The 26614-nt window shown below is 42.4% G+C and overlaps 1 protein-coding gene across 1 annotated transcript in view; it reads left to right on the top strand.

The window, feature by feature from the left end:
* Window positions 1-26614, top strand: part of EVA1A (eva-1 homolog A, regulator of programmed cell death) — a 312143-nt gene that overhangs the window by 82585 nt on the left and 202944 nt on the right. The window contains exon 2 of the mRNA XM_084623447.1: window positions 22443-22657. Within this exon, the coding sequence (XP_084479573.1) occupies window positions 22443-22657 (215 nt within the window). The remainder of the gene's footprint in view (window positions 1-22442; window positions 22658-26614) is intronic.

Genomic DNA, 26614 nt, shown 5'->3' with positions numbered 1-26614 from the left:
GCACTAGTGTAACTGGTTCAATTTTAGTTACACTGGTGCAGGCCGTGTGTGTGTGTATATTTTATTTATATTAGGGCCCAACCAAATTCATGTTCCATTTTGGTCCATTTAACAATCATATCATTTAAAAAAAAATTTCATGATTTCAGCTCTTTAAATCCTGAAATTTCAGTGTTGTAATTTTAGAGGTCCTGACCCAAAAAGGACTTGTGGGGGAGGGGGTGTCACAAGCTTATTGTAGCAGGGGTTGCAGTATTGCTGCCCTTACTTCTGCGCCATTCCTAGCGGCGGCGCTGCCGTCAGAGCTGGGCAGCTGGAGGGCGGCGGCTGCTGGCCAGGAGCCCAGCTCTGAAGGCGCAGCCGCCGCCAGCAGCAGGGCAGAAGGAAGGGTGGCCTGGGATGGTATTGCCACCCTTACTGCTGTGCTGCTGGTGGTGGGGCACCGCCTTCAGAGCTGGGTGCCAGCAGCTGTCGTTCTCCAGCCACCCAGCTCTGAAGGTAGTGCAGAAGTAAGGATGGTAATACTGTGACCCCCCCCCCCCAAATAACCTTGCGAGCCTCCTGCAACTCCCTTTTGGGTCAGAACCCCCAATCTGGGAAACGCTGGTCTCCCCCATGAAATCTGTATAGAATAGGGTAAAAACACAAGACCAGATTTCACGGTCTGATGTGTTTTTCATGGCCATGAATTTGGTCGTGCTCCAATTATATGTTTGGAAGAGTAACGGTTCACACTTTAGTCAGGCAGTAGATAGCCATCAAAATCAAGCTGGAAAGTGTTCACTCTTGTTCTGAATCTCCCTTTCAAACTGCTTGGGAAGAGGCAGGAGCTGCCCTTGACATTCCCAGAGGCATGGGAATGGCAGCTTCACTGACTGATATATTTTCAATTCCATATTTCCCCTTCCAGAATCAATTATCAGATTTCTGGGCTTTTATTGGGTAAAGATGGGGCAGAGTTTGCTTCTAGCAATAGAATTGGCTAACTCTGCTGTTGCCCATCTTTTCCCCGTCTCACTATGTCTCTACTTACTGTAGACAATTCTATCCAGATGCTGCCTTATTTACTGTGGATAGTTTTTTTGAAAACATCCACTCAATGTGCTGTGGCAGTCAAAAAAGGTAACAGAATGTTAGGAACCATTAGGAAAGGGATAGCTAATAAGATGATAGATATAAAAATGCCACTATATAAATCCATGGTATGCCCACTCCTTGAACACTGGAGTTCTGGTCACCCCATCTCAAAAAAACCTATATTAGAATTGGAAAAGGTACAGAGAAGGGCAACAAATGATTAAGATATGGAACAGCTTCCATACAAGAAGAGATTGAAAAGACTGGGACTTTTCAGCTTGGACTAAGAGGGGACATGATAAAGGTCAATAATCATGGATGGTGTGGAGAAAGTGAATAAAAGTGTTTCACCTATCACAAGAGCCAGGGGTTGCCCAATCAAATTAATAGGCAGCAGGTTTAAAACAAACACAAAGTAGTACTACTTCACACAACACACAGTCAACCTGTGGAACTCAGCCAGGGGATGTTGTGAAATCCAAAACTATAATGGGGTTCAGAAAAGAATTAGATAAGTTCATGGAGGGTAGGTACATCAATGGCTATTAGCCAAGATAGTCAGGGATGCAACCCCATGATCTGGGTGTGCCTAATCTCTGACTGCTAGAAGCTGGGAATAGATGACAGGATGATCACTCAAGGATTGCCTTGTTCTGTTTGTTCCCTCTGAAGCGCCTGGCACTGGCCACTGTCAGAAGATACTAGGCTAGATGGACCATTGGTCTATCCCAGTATGATCTTTCTTATGATAGGCATCCAGCAGTCACACTGGGATTTTGTTCAGTACCTCTGTTTTAGGAACATAATATGGCCCCCACCACTGTGTTCTGAGCACATCACAGCAGAGAAGTACAGTTGTCCACAGATGGGGGACTAAGGCACAGAGAGGTCAAGTGACTTGCCCCATGTCACCCCGCAGGCCAGTGATAGAGCTGGGAATCAAGCTTATCGCTTTGCTGGTCCCATGAATCTATTCGGAGATTAAGCAGTCGGACTGTAAAGCTCTGTGGTTCTGACAGGCCTGCTCCAGTAACAGAGTTTCTCTTATTTGACTGTATGGGAGAAGCAGAATGATATGAAGAATGTTTGTTTAGGTCCCACTTGGTAGATGGAAGGCATCTATCTTTCTATTCCAAGGTGAAGTTGGGAAAAGCTTTTGGCTTTGAGGACCCAATTCCATATTTCTATGCTTGACTATGCCATTTAGGCACCTCAGTGCCTAAATAGGGACTTTCAGCACCTAAGTTTGAAAATTGTCCCCTATGGAGTAATAGAAAAAATATTAAAGACTCTAATCAGCAGGTATCACTTTGGCAAAATGCTACTCGTACTCCCTAATGTAAAACTAATAAAACAGGCCACAATCTCTTTCTGACAAGCATTTGGAAGGTTACAGAGAGGATGTCATATCCAGAATTCATTACAATTTGTTCTAATATAACTGGAAACCAAAAGAGCCTAAAAATGGAGAAGGTACAGATACTCAGCTATGGAAATTGGTGTTGCCTCACTGAAGTCAAGATCAGCCAGTTTTTACCCCTTCCTCCAGGTGTAATGTACCAGAGAAATAAAATTACATTTCTTCTCGTGTTATGGGTGAGTGTAGTGTTCGTGAAAAGTGTTGGACTGGGAGTCCTGGAGACTAAACCCTAATGCACTGATTTTTCCAGATGGCCGTCTGTAGAACATTGTTCCATGGCTAGAGAGCTGCTTGTTTCAGGATGCCAGCTTTACTCTTTGCTAATTCTCAGCAAAAGATAACAAACCATATGTTACTTTCCTAATGCACTTCCCAGTGTTTGCTGTGATGAGACTGCAAATGGGAAGAGAGGGAAGAGCAACTGAGTCATGTCATTTCAAATGGGGGGAAGGACGTTGGTCTACTGGATGATAGCTATGCTCTGGACCAGACTATGTAAAAGTCTGAGGGATGGATCCTCAGCTGGGACAAAGTGTCATAGCTCCATAGACTTCCAATGTGCAATAGAATTGGAGACCTAACTGTGTTTTAATAAGACATCTGTCAAGGCTTAGCATGATTCAGGAATGCAGTTAAAACAAATCACATTTGCCTTGCATGGTGGAAAGATATTTCCCTGCTACAGTTCCAACTATGTCATAGGCAGAGTCACCAACAGGATTGCATTTGTAGTATAGATAGGATCTTAACTAGATAACAAATCCTTGATCCTTTGGTCACACTTCATTGCCTGCATTGAAAGAAACTTTCTAGTACAATCCTTGTAAAACTTTTCATGTGCTCAGACCAAAATAACTCTCTCTAAAGTACTTCCTCCGGTTTAGGCATACCATATTTGCTTCTATTCCTAATGTATATCATTTTAATTGTTGCAATTTTTGCTTTTATGGAAATCTGTAGCTTCAAACAAAGGGGAGGGGAAAGAAAAAATAAAGTCAGGTAAGACCAACAGAGTATTATTTTGGAGACCCAAGTAGTAGAGTTTGATGCTAACACCAGAGTAGCTAAAGCATTGATGGATTTATTTTTAAATATATTTTGGGGCCACTTGTGCCTTTCTTAACCAGATGTCTGACCACACAGCATTGGTGAAGTGCATTGGCCGAGGGAGGGAGCAATTCAGGAGGTTTCAGAGAATGCAAACCATTAATTTCTCAAGTGCTGTCCACAGGCTCAATGTCTGTCTTTCTCGGCCCTGTTCCCAGCTGTGTAGCTTGTTAACTTTTCATCTGTTTTAATAACACTGTTAATTCTTGTATCTTCAAGCAGGAAAATAACTGGTTCAGTTTCTGGCCTCTTAATTAGTTCAGTCTCTTCTGAACAGTCTCTTCTGTTTTGTTTATCTGGCTGTCAAAAAGCATTAGGAGCCTTTTGAGATGTATTTTCGTCCCACCTGTTCACATGGAAATATGTATGCTTTTAAGATTAATTATATTTGACTTGATAAATTCTGGAGTCCTCCTTATGTTGCATATTGACATCATGTTGACTATACAGTAGTAACATCCACAGCATAGTGGGATAAAAGAAGGCCATGATGTCACCAACATGTCCAGTGTTTGTTCCCTATCAGTTTTTTAAGTGGCAAGTGCATACTTGACACGTCTGTTTCTTTCTCATCTCCATATTCACTTACTTCAGTGCAGTGTTATGAGGCTAAATTAATTTCTGTCTGCACCTGTATAACACCTCTCCTCTAAATATTTGCAAAACAATTTACAAAGCAGTATGGCTATTATTGGGAAAGATTGATTTTTATTTTTTTTTCTTTCCTATATGTAGCTGTTCTTTCCATCGTAACTGCCTAGGTGTGGTCCCATCATGCACACCCAACTGAAAACTCCCACTGATGTCATAGGAAGCAGGATTTGAATCCAAGCTGTTCCTTCTCTCTTGTGTATTTTCAGTCTGGTGGTTAGATGTAAGGATTTCCTGTGTCTGACTCTTCCCATACTAGTCCTTCCAGTGAGTGGAGTAGCCATCCAGCTCTCATCCAGTTTCAGGGGCAGAAGATGCTCTCCTGGGGAAAAAAAACCTATCAATTGAGTATATCTGCCTCAGCCAGACATTAACCAGCCTAAAAATCCCAAGAATCTAAATATCACCAGGCAGTGGAATTTTCCTAGGGTAGCTAATAGAGATGCTGGCAGACATGTTGTATCTTACTGAAGCTCATTGTCCTAGATCTCTGACACATTGACCCAAAATCTCTTATGCACCACAGGTCTCATATACATGAACTTGGGTCTACACCCAAGACTGGGTCCTCAGCAAACAAAGTCTTGTACACCCTAACTTGTTCAGACTGCCACTTTCCCATAGCAGATATCCGAAACCAGATTTGCAAGTGAGTGGAAGGGGGTACAGCCTCCATGGTCTGTCCTCATGGACTCAGCCAAACTAGTGAGCATTGTCCATGAAAACCTTACCTACCTCACTGCCAAAGAGTGGAAGATCTATCCCTTCAGATCAGAGTGTTCCTGTGATGTGGGGAGGATGGGAATTGCACCGCCATTGGGAGGAAAATCTCATTAAATGTAGGTAGAATTCCACACACAGATTTTTCTAAAGTCCTCCTAGTGTGGTGGTGGCAGAGGCTAATAGATCCTCCTGTGCTTTTGGAGCAGATAAACCAAGCCCTGAAGAACTTCTCCAGACCGTGAACCATTCCATTACCCTGGTTGCCTCAAGGTTGACTCTGAACAATGGACATGATCCAAAATCCACTGAAGTCCAGGAGTTTTTTTTGTTCCTTTTTGAAAGCTGCAGCATGAAAATGATGCAAGTGTTTCATACAAAATCTTTCCCATTTTATTGAGCCACTCTCCTAGCAAACTCCCTCCACACATCTTTATGATGTCAAGATCCTAGACTCTTCCCAGGCAGAGTTCATGCCAGATCTTATCACTTGTGGTACTGATGGATAACTCCAGCCTGTCAATGAACAAACCTGAAGCTGTCTGCTGGTTGTGGTGCTGCATGGTGCCTACAACCTCTGCTCTGATGAAAACTGGCAACATTGGCTGGGGATGGGTCTAGTTTAGAGCACCTGGGGAATGAACTGAATCCGTACATCCTGCAGGCACACTCCATTTACAGAGCTGTTATGTGTAAGTATCTATGACTCTGGACCCTGCATCTGCTGGCTCCGGGGTGGTTGCTGTGTCCATACCTCTACATCCCTGAAGTGGTGAATGGGTTCAAGCACCACTGACTGTCCCACCCATGGAGGTCCTGACTGATGGAGCCTACTGCATTCCCTTACTTGGACGAGGCATGCTATCTGTGCAACTAGGTGGATCCCTGGCTTGCTGCTGCAAACAGACCTTGCTGTGCACTCCTGATACCTTGGCTTGCTCCCAATGCCTCGCTCCTGGTTCCAGTTCCCGGTCCCCGGCTCTGCTCCAGAAATCTCGCCCATGGTTCACGTTCCCAGTCCCCAGCTCCGCTCCTTGACGCCTTGCCTCTGGTTCATGGTCTCCAGCTCTGCTCCCAATACCTCACCATGGCTCTTCTCCACTACCCCTCCTCTGTCTGTGTCACTTGGCTCTGACCCAGTGCTGCTCAGCAACCTCAGGTCTGACCTGATCCTACTGTGGTACAGCTTGCTGCTTTTGGCTTGACTCTCTAGACTGAACTCAGACCACGTCCCCTCAAACCCAGACCCTGGCCTCGATCTGCACTCCATACCTGAGGTCCTGACATTATGGAACCTTGGTTGTAATTTTAAAGCTGCCCTTGACTGGCATAAGTCTTTGGGGAGGGCACTGATGCAAATGGCATCTTCTCTCCCTCATGAGTGTCTCCTTCAGGTGCAGCCTTCCTGGCTGGCACAAAGAGATGCCATTTGCACCTGGTTTCTTCTCCCATTTACTCCCTTATCAAAGGCGTTATATTTACATGCTGGCAAACCTCAGAATTGTTATATTGTTCACCTACCATATTTAATAATTGTATTGCAGTGGAGCTTAGAGCCTACAATCATAGACCGGGACCCCATTGTGCTAGGTGCTGTACAAACACAGAACAAAAAGAGGAACTTTTCAACTAAGACAAGAAACAAGAGATGGATACAACAGACTGAGGGAGAGCAAGGAAACAATGAGACACTATTGGGCAGCAAGCTAGGCAGTGCTCTTGGCACACCAGCTGACTAATCAAAGTCAAGTTTTTTCTAGGCAAAATGGCAGAGGGGATTTGAAGGAGGACGAAGAAAAGGCAGTGTGGATGTTTCCCGAGAGCTCCTCCCATGTGTAAGGGGCAGCACTGGCAAAAGCATATAGGTGTGTGTTTGTAAATTTACCAGATCAGCCATGAATGTTAGAATCATTAGCATAGTGGAGGCAGGATATGACATTAATAACTGTAAAATGTTCTTGTTACGTTTTTAAACCTAATAAGATGTTCTGTGAACTCATGGACGTGCTGAGGGACATGAATGGTTACAGACACCTGACCTCTTTCCCTATTGCGTAATGCTGTGTAAAATAATTGACTTAGTAACATGCAGATAAATTGGTTTCTGGCAGGCCCTTCAAAGGGTGTTACACCACCTTGCTTTTAGTTTAACTGATGTAAATACGCCAGAAAGGGCAGAAATGCTGTCAGTCTCTTGCCAAAACACCCAGAGGTTCTTTTAAGAAAAGTTCAGTATCAACGTGCCTTGGCAGCAGGCTGCATGCAGGGATACATCCTGTCTGAGTTCTTAACTTCTGCTTCAAGAGCTGCCGCCAACAGCTGGTGGAAGAATCAGTGCTGCAGGCTGGTTTTCATAATTACCTTAGTTTCCATCGTAAATGAGATCTGCGATGATCTCTGGGGTTTAATTCTTTTGCCATGGAGGATTGTCACGGGGGGAGGGTCAGGAGTATTTTATTTGCATGTTTAGTGTATATGCCTTAAAAGGCAACAGAACTGGAAGTGTAAAGCAACGCTAGTATAAACTTAGAGCTTGGTTACACTGGGAAACTTACTGGTAGAATCATACTGGTATAATTATAGTGGTGTAACTCCCCTTATAGAAAAATCTTTATTAGGGAAAACTGTTACTCTGCCACAGAGTCAAAGGTGTTACTGCTTCATTTAAAAATACAATTCCTGCTGAATGAATGGTCTTATTAGCTAGTTACGATACAGTATCGGAGGTTGCCAGAAGGCAATGCCATGATGTATTTGTATATAGATTATGTTTAGGGAAAGGCTCTGTAGAAGCAAACAAGAAAGAGCAGGGCTGCTGAGAGTTGGAATAGTGAGTATTGTCTGTGTGGAAGATAATGAGCATTGTGTTATGGAGGAACCAGTTGCTTCTCCGTATTTAAGGCTAAGTTGAGTTTTGCATCTAAAGCGGCGATTGAACCTCTGTTTTGTACGAAAATGTAGTGTATCTGCCCCCAAAATCACAGCACAGAGTACAGAATGATTTTTGAAAGAATTTATAAGTAAATCTGTTAGTTTAGGATTTAAAATTTAACTTTAAAATGAGTCCTTTTAAGAAACAAACAACTTAGTTCAAAACCAAAACTAAGGTGTGACACCATCTTAGTAACGGAATAACAACAATAATTCAAACTTCCCATAAGTTTACACACAATCTTTCAGCATGTTTAGGCTATGTTTGATATATGTAATTATCAGTAGTATTTTCATTAGTGGAAAATTTTTCCTTCAGCAGAGGATGAAGAATAATATTTTACTACAGACAGTTCCACAAAGATCTGCCATCTTTCAAAGAGGCTGCCACCTACCATTGTTCTCAACAGAACCAAGTATTATAATAGTAATATCTAGCTCTTATATAGCACTTTTCATTAGATCTCAAAGCACTTTACAAGAGCACCTCCGTCTTCATAGGGTCATCTTTGTTCTGAGTTTGCACAGCACCTAGCACAATAAGGTCCAGGTTCATTCACCTTGATGGACCAGGTCATAGTTTTTCAGTCATGATATTTTCCCACTGAAAAACAGTTTCCTTAAAATTGAGAATTTCTGTGGGAAAACATCAATTTCAATGACATTTTTTGATTTCCTGATTGGGGATCTCCTAAATGAAAACATTCATTTTGAATCAACGTTTTGAAATAAAATGAAGTCTCTCTCATTACCCAAGTGCCAAATTGAAATGGAAAACGTGTGTGTGTGTGTGTGTGTGTGGTTATTTTTTTTTTTTAAATGTCAATGTTTTTTGTTTAGGCATTTGTGATTCAAAACTTCTTGGAATTCATTTCACAAGAAGTCCCAATATTTCAACTTTTCACTCTAATTCAGAATGGAAAATTATTTCAAAATATTAAAATTTTACACAGAGAGAATTCATTTTTTGCCCCCAAAACCTACTCATTGGGAACAACGAAAGCGTTGTTACCTTTTGAAAGAGGGTATCCATGTATGACATCACTCCCATTGAGAACAATGGGTGATGGCGTTCATTTTGACATAGGGGAATTCTTTGACTTTGTCTGAAGAAGATTAAGCACCAACCTCTGTGGACGGATAATCTTTCAGTTATTTAAAAAAGGCAGAAAAGAATTGATTTTATATATTACTATTTGAAAGCTACCAGTTGTGCTAGATATACTCAAGAGTGACTGCAGGAGGGAGGAGGCAATTTTTATGTGTGATGTGTGTACATACATGCAGAGGAATGTAAAGAGTGCAGGAGGGGAGGAGAAATTGGAGTGAGTCTGAATGAAAGATCATATGGACAGGAACAAGAAGGGATGGGGGTGGGGGTTAAACAAGGCAATGTAGGGTAGAGAAATCTCATGTCTCTAAAAATCTGTTTACTATAACCTAGTACTAGGAACACTGAAATCCCTCAATTGCAAACATATAGTTTATTGCATAGTGTTACTGCAGGGCAGAGCTAAGTCTGTTTGGGTATCCTAACTGGCCTTTCCATACAATATTTTTGAATTTCTTTGAAGTTTAATCTTGACTCTGAATTTCTTGTTTTATAGTGTTTGGTTTCAGGATATTTACAGAATCCTGTAATATATTTTACCATAAAATATTGATATGTTCTCTTAACTCCATCTTAACATAGTGTATTGTATGGGATAAATACTCAGATCAGTGCTTCTCTCTGTTGCTTCCTCTGCTTCTTTCCTCTATCACACTAGGACTTGGTCTACACCCAAAATTTAGGTTGACCTAGCTACGTCACTCAGGGTTGTGAAATTCACACCCCTAAGTGGCATAGTTAAGCTGACATCAGCCCCAGTGCAAGGTTGATGGAAAAATTCTTTGTCGACCTAGCTACCACCTCTTGAGTGGGTAGATTTACTACAGTGACGGAAAAACCCTTTCTGTTGCTGTAGAGCAGGTCTACACCTATGTTCCCTGTAAGCTATGCAGCAGGCTCTCAAGGGCTACACATGCTGCCGGGGAGGGGAGCCCCTTTCTCTGCCCAGGCCGGAGCTGCAGTGAGAGAGGGTTTGTGTGTGTGTGTGTGTGTGTCTCTCTCTCTCTCTCTCTGTCTGTCTGTCTTCCCCCCCCTGGACATCCTGCACCCCAAACCCCTCATCCCTGGCCCCACCCCAGAGCCTACATCCCCCTGCACTCCAACCCTCTTCCCTAGCCCAGAGCTCCCGCCCTCACCCCCTCTGCGCACCAACCCTCTGCCCCAGTCCTGTGCCCCCTCCCATACTCTGAACCCCTCAGCCCTACCCCTACTGCACATCACCTCCATATTGGTGCACATAACATCCATTCTGCACATGGACGTTAAAAAATGAGAGGGAACCTACTAGTCTACACTACAATGGCATCGCTGCAGCTGTGCCGCTGTCTCGCTTGTAATGTACACATACCCCAGGAGCCTATGTGTTCCTTGTGGCTGGGTGATACTTACTAGTAGCTTTGTGGAGCTGGGACCTGTGCTGTCGTGGCTGGGCTGCGTGTTGAGAGAGCAGAGATGCCCAGCTTGGACCAGTGAGCTACTTTCCGAGCATGTAGCCATTTATGTGTAAACTGCCATTCCTCTGCCGCAGTGGAAGAGGAGGAAATCTGTCTTCAAGGAGCTCCCTGCTGCTTTACCCCTAACGGCACATCTGCAGTAGGAAACTACAGTAGACCCAAGGTCACCCTGCCTCCTCTTTCCCCAATGCGTCTCCGGTCCACCTACTCCCCCAGAGAGAGAGAGACCAAGCCGCAGTCATACATAGCAGAGCCTAGGGAGAGATTTCCCCCCTCTACTGTAACTAATCTTAAATTCTTAAGTGACATTTTAAAGGTAGATTGTGTGTGTTCACATTCACTTTGGGTTTGGGCCTTTAATTCCTCCTGGTGAAATACACGGGGGGAATTAAATGGCACAATCCATAATGATTGTGTGTGGAATGTTAAACTTCAGGAAATGTTTTCAGTCCCCATCAATCATTTTGGGGAAGAGAGGATAATTGGCTAGAAGGGAAGAGTGGTCAGTTGGCTGCCTTGCACTACAGAGAATTTAGTACTCTGGAAAGATGCCAGACTGGCAGCCCTGAGAAATGAAATGCATAGAACATTCACTGTTTTTTTCCCCACACTGCCCTGCCAATGAGTCTGTGTCTTGTTCTGGAAGGACCCTACTTTCAGCTTGGTCTCAGCCTCTGTGCTGAGACCACCCAGGTGCACCAAGTATGTGGTATGGCCATCTATACAAACCATTAGGAACGGATCTGGGGTCACCAGTTTCTTTCACACAGGCCACTGAGCAGGCATTAATAACTGCCAGCTATCATTGTCATCTAGTTCAGGCGTTCTCAACTTGGGGCTGTGACCTGTTGTTGTCAGGGGGTCCCACAATCCTGCCCACCCCATGTTGCTACCTAGCAGAGGGTTCAAGGCTACATCTCGCCTAGATGGGAGCAGAGGTATGGAGATGGGTTCCCAGTATGCAAAATATTTATCATAACCACTGATCTAATATATGGGTTTATTTTACAGAAGCCAAAAGTGTGTTAGGCTCCTTACAGCAAAGGCAGAAAGATATACATCCAGCTCCAAAGACCTTATAACCTAATGGCCCTAATCTTGCAAAGAGATCATGCAGGTGGACCCTTATGCCTGCATGGGGTCCCACTGAAGTCAACAGGACTCTGACAGGGCAAGAGGATCTGCCTGTGGCTTTCTGGGATCAGGCCCTGATGTTAAACAAGAGATGATGAATAGATATAACAAACAGTAAGGAGAATGTAAAGAAGCCATTATGAAAAAAGTACTATAGGGCTAAACCCAATAGTGTTGTAGCATGATGAGTGAAACAGGAGAAAGGGCTAAGGTTTAGGAGGGACCTAGTTCAGAGTGGCACCATGGGGCTCAAATACGGTCACAGGCCAAGATGTTCTCTCTCAAACTGTAGAGCTTCAGCATGTAACTGGACACTCCGCGCTCTTGAAGCATTCTTTCCTATGATTCTGTGCCTGCCTGTTGCATTACTAATGAAACACGAGTTGTATATGAATGACTCACATCCTACAGAATTGCGTTTCCAACCCCATGAGTTCAAAAATCATGAATCTGGTTAAAAAACCCTCTGGATTTTTAAAATTCCTTTTTATTTGCCTTTTGGTTTCGGATCCTTTAGAGTACTCAGACTATGTTTTCAAGTTTTTCTCTGCAACCATGAGTGGTTTCTTTTAGGTTGAAGTTTGTATGAGATCTCACTATTCCAGAAGCTGGCACTTTTAGAAAACTATTTAAATATAAAACTTAAATGGCAAATGAGATCCTTTCTATAGGGCTTTGGGATCATCCTATAGAATTCCATGGCAGGGGTATTTATTATTATAATAATCTATTAAATTGCATAGAATGGTTCACGCTACCTACAGAAAGGACATCATTTTCTATTAAATTATATAGGAGTTTTCTACAAGGGAGTCCAAGGATTACAACAACCCTCACTGTTGGTCTGGGCTAGATTCAGGACAGCAACCTAGAAGTGAACCAACCCCTTCAAGCTATCCAGCTCCCACCACATCTGTGTCGCACTAATCATCAGGGCAGAACCTTACAATTACTGCTGAGCATTTAAAAATGTTATGAAATTCTTCAACCTTAAAAGGTTGATGCTGTCCCTTTAAACAAAATACTAGAGTAGCTTTTTACAGTCATTTTCTGTTACATTGGATCCCAGTCAGAATCTATACCTGGTAATAGAATAAATCAGATAATGGACAAGATAAGGTTGATTTTTAGGTCAGAAGTTTCATAGGCTCACTTGCAAAATCTTTGTGTGTTTCCTGCTCTGTGCTGTTTTTATAAATATTACTGCTGGAGGGGAGGTGGGAGAAGTATTTTGTCCTGCAGAATCTTTGCAATGGCAAGCTTTAGTCTATATTTGTAGTAACAAAGCAAAAGAAACCCCATGTGTTCATATGAGGCCATGCTGCTGTTTGAGAGAGCCGATTTTCGTATTTCAAACAAGATTATCTGCAAGACTGCCTGATACGAGGCACATTCATATAGACCTACTTACTCTGGCTTGAAACCTGGCCTTGGGTCACATTTTTAGTCCTGTTTTTGTCTCTTATTCTTAGTAATATGCTTTTCTACTCTTCCAGCTCAGCAGTTTCAATGAGATGTTACTTTATATGCAGAGCATTGATACCGATATGTCAGAAAGTTACAACAGTTTATAGCACATCTTAAAACCATACTTGTTTTGGGGTCATCTGAACTCAAGAAATAGCATCTGAATAACTTCTCTGTTGGTAAAACTCTCTCTCATATTCCATTGTCTCAAAAACTATCTCAAGGAATTTTATCTAACTTAAAAATTCACTGTTTAGAAGAATTACAAAAAATTTCTACCTAGCTGATAATTTGTAAACATTTATAAATGCTTGGAAATAGGGGGTTAGAGTTAAAAGATCTACCCTCTCCACTGTACACAGAGCAGTATTACTGATGGGGAAGTTGATTGTATTTACTCAGTGTTTCCTAGAAAATGGAAAATCAATTGTTTCTAAGTTTATAGGTCTATGCCAATCAAACTAATTATTTAAATTAAATGTATCCTGGCGTAATGTATTCATAATTACAGCTGGTAAAAAGTTTTTTTGTCAACTTTCATTGGCAAAAATAATAATTAAAAAAGACTTTTCAAAGGAAATGAAAATTTTCACAAGATGCTTTTATTTCTTTGAAAATGTTTGGGGAATTTTGGATCAAAAATGGAACAAATTTTAATTTTGTTTAAAATTAAAGGGTTTTGGTTTTGTTTGTCTTCCTCTTGCCTCTTCTTTCCTTTGCCCCACTTTTTTTGGATGGGGTGTATGTGGCGTGTGTGTGGGGAGAACCTGGAAAACCAAAAACATTCTTTTTTTTTTTTTTTTTTGGAAAACTGACATAATGAGAACTTTTCTTTGTTCAAAAATTCAGAACATTAGAATTTTTGTTCAAAACTTTTCACAGAAAATACATAACTTTTTACCAGCTGTGTTCATAATGTAGTTGAAGATGTCACCTCTATTGAGTAGGCAGGTAACAGACAGGTCCCAGCACCACGTCCACATACCTCCTGCTTATTCCTCCATAAGCTTCTGCCACTTCTCCTCATCCGGCTCAATGATAATAGGTTCTGAGATTCTGATTTCAGTGGGAATTAAGGATGCTCAGCACCTTGCACGATTGAGTATATAGATTCTATTTGATTGGCTATGCACATGCATGAAAAAGTTTGTTCTCTTTAGTTTTATCCAAGAGAAGGTTAAGAGGTGAGGTGACTTGATCGCAGTCTAATCAAGAAAGAGATTTCTGACAGCCAGGGCTAGCTCCAGGCACCAGCTTTCCAAGCAGGTGCTGGGGCCGGCAGTCAGAATGGGGTGGCAGTCCGTGCCCCACGGCAGCAATTCGGCAGCAGCTCCACCGCTCTTCCCATCGCAGCGGCTTTTGGGCGGCAGCTCCCCTGCTCTTCCGTCCGGGCACGGTGGCGATTTGGCAGCGACTGCTTGGGGCAGCAAAATTAGTAGAGCCACCCCTGCTGACAGCAGATGGTTCTTTAATCAAGCAGAAAAAGGTATAACAAAATCCAGTGGTTAGAAGCTGAAGCTAGACAAATTCAGATTGGAAGTCCAGGGACACTTTAAAAATGTGGGTAATGGATCAGCTTACCAGGGATGTGGTAAAGTCTCCATCACTTGCAGTCTTTAAGACAAGACTGGAAATCTTTCTAAAAGATATGCTATTGCTCAAATTGAAATTAGGGGCTTGATGCAGAAATTTATTGGGTGAGGTTCTGTTACATAGAGCTCATAGTACGTGATCATCATGATCCCTTCTGGTCTTAAAATCCTATGGAATGCACACTAATGTTAGATGTATCCAGAGTGTATCTGAAGTGTATGTTTAGAGTTTTTTTTATGTAACACGTTTTTATAGCACACGTTGATAGAGGATTTTTCTTGGTGAAGGGGAAGGGTGCGTTCTGATCAGGTGCTGTATGTCACCAGGTGCACTGTAAAATCAGTTGCATCATTTGCTGCACACGTTTACGACATGAGAATCAGGAACTACATTGCAAAACTGAAATTTTACTTCATGGAAACAGGCGAAATGTGGTTACCATTTTGAAGAAAAACCCCATAAATCAGTAAACACTCATTTCTAATGATGTACACGTATGCTGTATTTTTGTCCTATCTCTGGCTGTGAGGGGAAAAGGTGCTGTTTAATTCTGTTCTTTTGTAAGCTACTCCATCAGTTACTCTGCTTTCATAAAAAGGAAAAGCTGTCTCTCTTAGAAGAGCAAGTAGGCAGCAAGGTAGGGCAATCACATCCAGATAATGTTGTCATGTCATATTAAGTGATATCTGTAAAACGAAACATAATATGCTCTATGAAACCTTTATTGTCCCCCAGCTAACATATGTCCTAGGTAGTTAGAATTGGCTTTTACTTGAGAACTGAGCAGCAATTCTCTGAAGAGGCCGGTTTGCACGAGTGAAAATGGTTGTTGGGGGAACTGACAAAATTGCTGGTTGGTGTAGAATTTCTTTCCCCAGCCTCTGTTACAACCAGCATAGAAGTTTGTGTTTGGAGTCTGGTGGTGAGGGGTTTTACTAATTTGCTGCTGATTTGCTAAGAGTCAGACTCCTGCCCTGAGAAAAATCCCATTCAGTGTGGTGATTGAAAGGGACATTTCCTCTATTTTGTTGTAATTGACTCTTGTTTACGTCTTCTTCCTTGGAATGTGAAACCAGCTATAAAACCCAACAAGAGACCTTTGAACCAAACAGAAATGTAATACATCATGCCTACAGATGGGTTTATTTTAAGTAAGTTATAGCCTACAAGGAACGATCCCTCCCTCTTTCTCCTCCTCTCCCCAAAAACTATAAGTGAAAGGTGTGGAGCCCATTGCGTTATTGCTACCCTAAATGTTCCAAAATCATCAGATTTAAAATGCAATTTTTAAAAAAGTGGTGTCCTTTTTTATTTGCCTTCTGGTTTTTGACCATTTAGGGTGCATTCAGATCATGTTTTCAAGCTTTTCTCTTGCATAGTGAGGGCTAGAAACTTACTTTATTTTTAAAATGAAAGTTGAGATTCTCTCCAGCTTTAAGTGAAACCTGTAGTTTAATGAGACCTAATAAAATCACAAGAGCTGGCAACACTGCAAACTATGAAAAGTATTGACAAGTATTAACAGTGGTTCTCAAAGTTTTGCACTGGTGACCCCTTTCACATAGCAAGCTTCTGAGTGTCCCCTCCTCCCCCTTAAAAACACTTGTTAAAATTTATTTTAACACCATTATAAATGCTGGAGGCAAAGCGGGGTTTGGGGTGGAGGCTGACAGCTCGCAACCCCCCCATGTAATAACCTTGTGACCCCCTGAGGGGACCCAAACCCCAGTTTGAGAACCCCAGTTTGAGAACCCCGGCATTAGAAGCCAAATTGAACAGATCTGACAGTGGCCTCCCCAGCAGGCCTGTTTTTCATAGAATTGTAAAATCAGAGGACTGAAAGGGGCCTCGATCATCTAGACCAGTGGTTCTCAAACTGTGAGTTGGGACCCCAAAGTGGGTTGCAACCCCATTTTAATGGGATAGCCAGGGCTGGCTTAGACTTGCTGGGGCTTGGGGCCAAAGCCTGAGCCTGACCGCCTGGGCCCAAAGCCCGAGGGCTTCAGCCTGGGATGGCGGGACTTAGGTTACAGGCCCCCTGCCTGGGGCTGAAGTCCTGGGCTTCTGCTTTGTTCCCCCTGCCCAGGGCAGTGGGACTGGGGCTTTGGGCCCCTACCCTCCTCCCCCCTCCCCCCAGGCTGGTAGAGCTTGGGTGGGCTCAGGCTTTGGTCCCACCTCCTGAGGTCATGTAGTAATTTTTGTTGTCAGAAGGGGGTCAGGGTGCAATGAAGTTTGAGGACCCCTGATCTAGACCATCCCTGACAGGGGTTTGTTTAACCGGCTCTTAAAAAATTTCCAATAATGGAGATTCCACAACCCCTAGGTAACTTACTCCAGTGTTTAACCACCTGGACAGTTAGGAAGTTTTTCCTAATGTCCAACCTAAACCGCCCTGGCTGCAATTAAGCCTATTGCTTCTTGTCCTATCCTCAGAGGTTAAGGAGAATAATTTTTCTCCTTCCTCCTTGTAACCGCCTTTTATGTATTTAAACTCTTATGTCCTGTCTCATTCTTCTCTTCTCCCAGATTAAACCCAATTTTTTTCAATCTTCCCGCAGTGGTCATGTTTTCTAAGCCTTTAATAATCTTTATTGCTCTTTTCTGAACTTTCTCCAATTTGTCCACATCTTTCCTGAAGTGTGGCACCCAGAACTGGACACAGTACTCCAGTTGAGGCTTAATCAGCGCAGAGTAGAGCAGAAAAATTACTTCTCATGGCTTGCTTACAACACTCCTGCTAATACATCCCAGAGTGATGTTTGCGTTTTTGTTTTTTTTGAACAGTGTTACACTGATTCATATTTTGCTTGTAATCCACTGTGACCCCCAAATCCCTATCCACAGTACTCCTTCTTAGGCAGTCCTTTCCCATTTTGTGTGTATGCAACTGATTGTTCCTTCCTAAGTGGAGTACTTTGCATTTGTCCTTATTGAATTTCATCCTATTTACTTCAGACCATTTCTCAGGTTTGTCCAGATCATTTTGAATTTTAATCCTATCCTCCAAAGCATTTGCAACATATCCCAGCTTGGTATTGTCTGCAATCTTTATCAGTGTACTCTCTGTGCCATTATCTAAATCATTGATGAAGATATTGAACAGAACTGGGTCCAGGGCAGATCACTGTGGGACTCCATTCGATATACCCTTCCAGCTTGACTGTGAACCATTGATAACTACTCTCTGGGAATGGTTTTCCAGCCAGTTTTGCACCCACCTTTTAGTAGCTCCATCTTGGTTGCATTTCCCTAGTTTGTTTATGAGAAGGTCATGTGAAACCGTGTCAAAAGCCTTACTAAAGTAAAGATATACCACATCTACCACTTTCCCACCCCCCATCCACAAGGCTGGTTACCCTGTCAAAAAAAAAAGCTATTAGATTGTTTTGATACAATTTGTTCTTGACAAATTCATGCTGACTGTTTTATCACCTTATCTTCTAGGTGTTTGCAAATTGATTGTTTAATTATTTGCTCTGTTAAGCTGACTGGTCTGTAATTCCCCAGGTTGTCCTTATTTCCCTTTTTATAGATAGCCACTATATTTATCCTTTCCCAGTCTTCTAGAATTTCTCCTGTCTTTCTTTCATGACTTTTCTAAGATAATTGTTTATGGCTCAGATATCTCCTCAGTCAACCCCTTGAGTATTCTAGGATGTATTTCCTCAGGCCCTGGTGATTGAAGACATCTAACTTGTCTAAGTAATTTAACTTTGTTCTTTCCGTATTTTAACCTCTGATCCTACCTCATTGTCACTGGTGTTTACTATGTTCAACCACTATGAACCTTTTTGGTGAAAACTAACGAAGTCATTTAACACTTCTGCCATTTCCACATTTTCTATTATTATTCCCCTCCCCCCATTGAGTAACTGTCCTACCCTGGCTTTGGTCATCATCTTCTTCTAATGTATTTATAGAATGTTTTCTTGTTACCCTTTATGCCTCTAGCTAGCTTAATCTCATTTTCTGCCTTGGTTTTTCTAATTTTGTCCCTACATACTTGTGTTATGTGTTTGTGTTCGTCCTTTGTAATTTGATCTAGTTTTCACTTTTTGTAGGATTCTTTTTTGAGTTTCAGATCATTGAAACTCTCCCGGTTAAGCCAGCAGATCTTAATAGCCTCTTTCTTTTGAATTGCCTGGGATTCACTTTCAGATACTTTCAACCCACCAACAAGTCAGGCTAGTGAAGAAAAAATGGTTGTATAAACTATATTCCCATCAGCAACTTGCAAAACCCTGCTAGTAATTGACTTTTTGTTTTTATCCTGGAGGTTGCACATTTGTGATGTAGTCATTTATATTCCAGTCGATAGTGAGCAGTGAATACTGGTAATTTACACTGCAGTGGGCAAGGGAGATAGATAAGAGGATTGAATGAATAATTTTCCGCTCAGATTTCTTTAGACTGCATTTATCTACCTACCACCAAATTCTATGCACCAGTTAACACCTATTTGATACTGTCATCTTGTATGATTAAAAAAAGTGTTCCCATGCAGATATCCAAAAGAGATTCCCCAGCACCATGTGGGGAAAGAGGAGAGAGTTTTCTATTTAACTTGTGTGCCTATTATCTAAGCAACACTGAAGTCCCAAGATGCTTGGCAAGGGCCATGCTTTTATAAATTTCAATCAATGAACAATTCATCAGCAACTCACCCACCCTTTGAGGTTTTTACACAGTGATCGGCCAAGAGATCACCCCAGCACCGCCCAGACCCTGATGTTAATGCTGAAATCAATTCAGATGCTCATTTTCCTAACCCCAGAATGCAGAACAGTGAGCCACTGGATAAGGAAAAATTTGCATTTTCAAAAGTGCTTTCATTGAATTGGGAGTAGGTTAGGCAGATGGGGAAGAGGAAGAGAGAGTGAGAGCATAATGACTGACTATACACCTCGTCCTTTCTGCTCTTCTTGGAAACACAGATAGGCGGGTGGTCCACTTATTCCAGTATGCCCTTTCTGACAGTGGCCAGTGCTAGATGCTTTAATGACAACTAAAGCATGTTCGCTGGCCAGTCACCATCAAAGGGCTCAAGCGATAGTTTTCATTAATTTGAGCTTGAATGAACTCATGTTGTTCTGTTGCCAAAGGAAAAAAGGAGTAATAAGTTGCTCTAACATGTGATCTGCACTAATTGTGGGGATTGAAAGCAATCCTGATTCTGGATATATTGACACAGGAGCCATGCTGAGGGATGGCTGCTTTGAGAGAGAAATCCCCTGAAGCAAGGGAAATCTTTACTGAATCCCGGTAACACTTTCCTTCCCCCCAAGTACACCAGAGGCAGGGAGAAGTCCGAAGGTGGATTGATAACTTGGAAACTAATTTTTTTTAAAGTTTGGTTTTATTATTTATTTGCCTTATTTGATCAACATGCTTTATGAGTGCCCACTGGAGGGAGAGCAGCTATCCATCAGACTACAGCGTGCATCAGGACAAAGCAATCACCATGGTGCAGGACGCTTGCTCTCTGAAGTAAGAGACAGCATTGAGCAGACCCAGTTCATTTTACACCAACAGAACTTCCTCGGACTAGGAATAAAAATGTTTTAAAATTTAAACCATGCTCTTGCCTTTGGTCTTATGCAGCCAGGTAGCTTATTCCAGCCGCTGGGGTTGCATCCCAGAAGCCTTTTTTTTTTTAAAAGGCAAATTTTGCTCCTGCTGCTTGAAAATTAATAGATAATTTGAGCAAAGGGGCTATTCAGAGTATATTTTGAGGTGTTATGGCAATATAATTGTTTAATAATAATAGTAAAAGATGGGGCGGGGGGTAGTATCCAACATCCTATAATCAAAGCTAAATGGTGGGGCCGAGATACATTGTTGCTTTAACCCCAAGGTCCCTGAGGAGGAGTTTTTGTCCTGGGCATCTTGTGCCCAGTTTTTGACCTCTGACCCATTTCAGCATGACAGTCCACTTACCGACTTGTCTGTCCTGCTCTATAGTTGATAAGGGAGGGGGATTGTGGGAAATTCCCACAAAAGGGACCACTACGATCATCTAAATAATCATTTATATGATTTTTTTGTGTGAAATCTATCATTCCCCGCCCCCCCAGTTTTGAACATTTTCAAAACTTTTTTTTCCTCTCCCTTCCTAGGTTTTTGTTTTTCCTGCTGCCTTGCCCCTCCTTCCCCACTTTAACCTTTATCCAGTTACCACTGAAAAGGTTAGAGAAAAGGGCAGGGAAAGGAAAAACAACAAACCAAAAAGGGATGGGGTTGTTTTGGTTTGCTGGGCAGCCGGTCAGACTCCTGCCCTCCTAGTCAGGGCAGGTTTCGGGTTCCATGCTCAGAAGTGCCAGCACCCAGTCTCTGTTGCAGACAGTCTTTCTCCCTGCTGCTACTTGGGATGGGAGAGGGGCAGACGCTGGCTGCAGCAGATGGCTCTCACTGTGGGGGCCAGCTGAGAGATGGGGAATGGTTCCCAGCAGAAGCAGGTAGTGGTGGGTAGAGCTCACTACAGGTAGGAATCCTGACCCAGTCCCCTCTTTCAATGTCTGTAAACCTTCACAGGTTTCTAGACACAGCACCTCCAGTTGACTAGGGTAAACCGTAGTCCCAATTTGCTTAGGACAAGGACTGGCTAGTGCATTAAGCAGAGCTGTATTGACATGGGGTTTGATCTTGAGAGGTACCACGTAGAACTGGAGAATGGTTTTTCTTCCGCCCCCCCCCCCAATCCTGTGAAGATTTTCAGGGTTTTCCTTATCAGGATGAAACTGAGACCTTTCCAAGTTTTTCATCAGGAAGAGAGACACACCAACAGCCTGATGGTTAGGGCACTCAACCTAGGATATGGGATACCCAGGTTTGAGTCCTTGGCATGAATCAGGCAAGGAAGGGCCTCAAACCTGGCTCTGTCACGTTCTAGGTATGTAACTCTCTAACCAAATGGCTATTCAGGGGTGGTCTTTTGTGCTGGTTTTGACCAGAGTCCACCCTGAATGGGAGAAACCTTTATCAGTGAAAGTCTAATTGAAATTGGTACGTTCCTGCTGCAAAAAGTTTCAATTTTGACAAATTGGCAATTCCTGACAGAAAACCTGTTTTGTTGAAAATGTCCCTGACTAGCTCTAGTACTGAGCATTCACAACTCTCATCGATCTCAGTGGTGGCTGAGGGCAAGTATCACCTCTCTGGATCAGTACCAGAATGTTTAGCCCGGAAGCTTGAGTGTGGTGGATGCAGAAGATGTTGTCATAGTGACTTCTCTGTGATGATCCTCTCAGTCACTTTCACTTAGTGTAACTTTAATGAGACTCCATCTCTGGTGTTTGATGGATAAATGACGTATTCTTCTTAGTGCTTTTACTCTGATCTGTGATGTGGTAATGTCTCCCTGGGAAAGATTTTGTTCTGTGGAGCAGCTTCCTTCTAGAAACCCTGGAAACTCCACCTAAGAAGGGAGAAAACAAACTTTTCATGCCACTGGTTAAAAGGGGAGAAACAACCAAAGAAATTAAAATAGTTTTGGGAGAGACCACACAATTTAGTGGTCTGAGTGCTGGACTAGGAGCCTGGAACTCCTGAACAGTAACGTCAGTTCTGTCATGCACACTCTCAATGACCTTGGGCAAGTTGCTTAATCTCTGTGTCCATTCCCCAGCTGTGAAATGGGAGAGGATGACACAATCTACTTGACTGCAGTGCAGTGAGAGTTAATCACTGGATTTGAGTTAATTAGTGGCAGCACTGTGTAGCTAAGAATGATGATCAGTGACGGGAAGCTAATGGCTCTTGTCATCTCTTTTTTTGGCAGGCTCTATATCAAGAGTGTTAAAGAATTACAGTGACCATGCCTGCGATGGAGAATATGTCTCCCTGAGATGCCCTCACAGAACCACCATCAGCATCCAGTCTTCCTTTTATGGCCGAATTGTCCCAAGTCACCAGATGTGTCCCTCCCGATACCTACAGTCCTATGCAACTTTAATTAAGGAAGATGTTGCCTGTTCAGTTGGCACTTCCCTTCAGGTACTGCATGTTAAATTTAATCTCTTTAATTCTGGGTTTCCTCTTTCCCAGGCCTTGTCTTGTGCCTGATGCCACTTAGATCTATGCTTTAAAAATGATCATGCTGGGTAACACTGGCCATCTGACACTGTGAGAACAATTAACTCTTGGAGCAGCTTACTAAAGGCTCTGGTGGACTCCAACATGGCAAATCTTTAAATCAAGGTCTGATGTTTTTCTAAAATATGCTATAGCTCAAACCAGAATTGAGGGAAGTCCTATGGTGCTACTCCAGAGGTCAGAATAAATGATCAGTTGTTCCTTCTGGCTTTATAATCTATGAAATTGTTAATAAATAGTTTGTTCTTGCAATGTAGATGGGACCGAATTATGTCTCACTGGGATGTTCCTGAATTTTGCTGCAACCTTTGACTTTAGTGATCCAGGAATGTGGCTAAAACACAAATATATTGCAAGACCAAACTGTGTTTTAACCGTGTTGGGGGCTGGACTACCTTTTAATTGGACCTCCTAACATGGTGGTAGGTTTTTAGTGTAGAAAGGATTTCCTGTAGGGTTAACTTACATTTTGTTTTAGGGTCTTTTATTTTAGTGACTAGAAATCCAAGTAGAATCTTTAGTTTACTTTTTCTCCTGTGCTCACAGGGTCAAATTCTCAGCTGATGTAAATCATCATAGATAACTGAATCATAAAGAAGAATTCTGTCCATTTATTTGACAGTAGCTAATTTTAGTCACTCATTTGTATGGAAAAAAAATCTATCACCAGTATCTTCTCTTTAAATGTGTGTGACTACCACAAATCAAAGAACCCTTTGTACATTAAATAGGATTGGAAAATTCAGATGTTGAAACCTACACTGATTGATATTGTTGACTTCAGTGGGGACTACTCATGGGCATAACATTCAGTACATGCATCAGTCTTTCCAAGATCAGGGATTTGGATTGCAAGCTTTTGGGGGCAAAAACCTGCACTTTATTTGTGTTAAGTGCCCTGCATATTTATGTCTGTAAGTCAATAAGAATTAGTAATAAATGTTACAGCAGAACAAGGAATGATGCATCTATTGTGCAAGGAACCACTTTGTTCTAATCTGGCAAATGTCCAGTTTCCCCAGAGAGCTGCTAATTGTGGCATCTCCTGCACCCAAGCACTTTTAGAGAAATGTACAGTTTATTTTAAAGAGCTGATCTGAGTGCTTTTGCTCCTACATGTCAGTGGTAAATGCTGAAGATAAAATGGTGAGGCAACATGTGCCCTAGAAGAAAATCACATGCTCACAGACTTACAGTTGCTTTTGTAACACTAATACTGCCTATCAAGTGGCTGGGAGTCTCCTTCCATCATGCCAGAATTTGCAGTAAAGAGAGGCTTTCCCAGATGTGGTGATAGCTTGTAACAAAGGGGACAAGAGGCAGACACGCTGTGGGGATTAAAGACAAAGGATTTTGGCTGAGGCCAACCCATCCTCCTCTTTATTTCTTGCCAAACAATGCTTTTCAAAGTCTGCTCAATAAGTCGCCTTTGCATGCACAATAGATACACACATGTATTTAGTCCTTTCCCTTATCTGCAAATGGCATATTTAAGAAGCCTCCCCAGCTTCTGGACTAGCGAGAGAAGAGGAGAGTCATAATGTTTAGTTTTTCATGCTGTGACTTTGCTTGCAGGAGTTATTTAATGACAATCTTAGGTGTTTGGCAGGGTTCTCATGGGATCATAGAAATGTAGGGCCAGAAGGGACCTTGAGAAGTCAGAGTCCAGCTCCCTGCACTGAGGCAGAGCCAAATGAATCCAGACCATCCCTGACACGAGTTTCTCCAACCTATTCTTAAAATCCTCCAGTAATGGGGATTCCACCTCTGACCGACCCTGCATCCTGTGGGCTACATGCCGCCCTTTGATTTATGCAGTCAGGTTCCATTGGCATCCATGGTGCTTTTGAGAGCAGAAAGTGTCCCTCTGGGTTTTCGAATGAGTGGTGTGTGCTGTTGTCAGTCATGTAGTATGTGTGTGCGTGTGGAGCACTGAATGGTGGATCCTGTAGGTCAGTGGTTTTCAACCTTTTTCATTTCCAGACCCCTAAAAATTTTGAATGGAGGTGCAGACCTCTTTGGAAACCTTATACATAGTCTGCAGGCTCCTGGCTGAAAACCACTGTTCTATGGTGGTAACAATCTTTTGCGGACCCCCAGAGGTCAGCGGAGCACAGGTTGAAAATGACTGCTTTCGAGGATGAGTTTACGAAGTGACTGAGATTTAATTATTTCTAGTTACCTATAAGAATGGCCCTACTGGGCCAGACTAATGGTCCATCTAGCCCAGTATCCTGTCTTCTGACAAAAAGAAAAGGAGTACTTGTGGCACCTTTGAGACTAACAAATTTATTTGAGCATGAGCTTTCGTGAGCTACAGCTCACTTCATCGGATGCATTTCCACGTATCCGATGAAGTGAGCTGTAGATCGTGAAAGCTCATGCTCAAATAAATTTGTTAGTCTTAAAGGTGCCACAAGTACTCCTTTTCTTTTTGCGAATACAGACTAACACAGCTGCTACTCTGAAACCTGTCTTCTGACAGTAGTCAATGCCAGGTGCTTCAGAGGGAATGATGCTTGTATACTTAGAGCACTAGCCTGGGACTAAGGAGTCCTGACTTCTATTCCCTGCTCTGCCACAGACTTCCTGTGTGACCTTGGGCAAGTCACTTAGTCTCTCTGTACCTCAGTTCCCCAGATGCAGAATGTGGGTAATAGTACTTTCTTCACAGGGGTGTTTTGAGGAGAAATCAGTTAATGATTTTGAGATGTTCGGATACTATGCTGATGGAGACCATAGAAGTATTTTAGATATCCTCCTTCAAACTGTGCTTCTCTCAACCCCATAGGGTCCCTTTTGAACCCTTCTCTCACCCTGGTCCTCATGACATCTTCCATGCTGCCCTCTATGCATGGGAAACACTCTCTTCCTCACCTCATGCATTGGATGACTTCCATCCATTTCAGTCCCTGGACATCTTACAGCAAACCCCCCTGAAGTGCTAACTACCTGGGTTTTTAAACTCAGTGGCACAGTCAGTACAGATGGGGCCATTGTATATACATCCTCTTTGATAGTAATTTTAAAAATATCAGCTAAACTAGGATCCTTCACAATTAAATCACTTAGATTTTAATCAAGCCCAGATTGCAGAAATCAGTCTCTCTGGAACTGGGGAGCTTGGTGAGTTAACATCCTTCAGTACAAGGAAATGTAACTCATTAATACAAAGGGATTCAATTCCCATTTAAAGGATCCCCACCACCAAGAAGTATGTTTGGAAGCCTTTTCTGTGATAAAAGGGAAAACTCTGAGGTTGATTACACTGAGATTTACCTCCGTTAATCCAGGCATCCAGCCTAGTCCTTGGAGTCAAGTGCCAGAATCCCTTGCTATCAGCTCTTGTTTTCATTTGAAACAAAATGTACAGCACATGGGAATGCCTGTCTGAAACATTATGTGAGTGACCCAAAGCTACAGAGTTCTGTTATTCTAACATAGTGAAGTCAGATTCAATGTGAGATTTCCAAATGCATAAAGACTTCGAATGGCAAGCAAGCAAAGGGCCATTCATACTGGACTTTCCGTCTCAAAGTGAAGTGACTGGGTCTCTACTTAGCAGCTGGGCCAAAATGAATGAATGAATGGGGTAGGTCAAAGAACAGATTAAAATTGTGGAGAAAATCTGACACTATTTATCTGTTCTCAGATTTGTGGTGAAACAGCTACCGCTTAGGTTAGGGTTCCCGAGATTTTAATATCAGTAGTTTTGAGGTTCATTGCAGTGTCAGCTGGAGGAAAATCAGAAAAGCTTCTGTCACTTTTCTTGAAGCATCTGTGGCATTTTTCAGATGTTGCAGTGTGGAAAATGACCACCCATTTCTTCTCCTTTTGGGCCAACTTTGGACCTATTTT

This window comes from Lepidochelys olivacea (genome assembly GCF_965140295.1).
Source record: "Lepidochelys olivacea isolate rLepOli2 genome assembly, chromosome: 3".
Classification (NCBI taxonomy): domain Eukaryota; kingdom Metazoa; phylum Chordata; order Testudines; family Cheloniidae; genus Lepidochelys; species Lepidochelys olivacea.
Note: the sequence above shows the minus strand (reverse complement) of the source record. Positions and strands in the feature narration are given on the sequence as shown.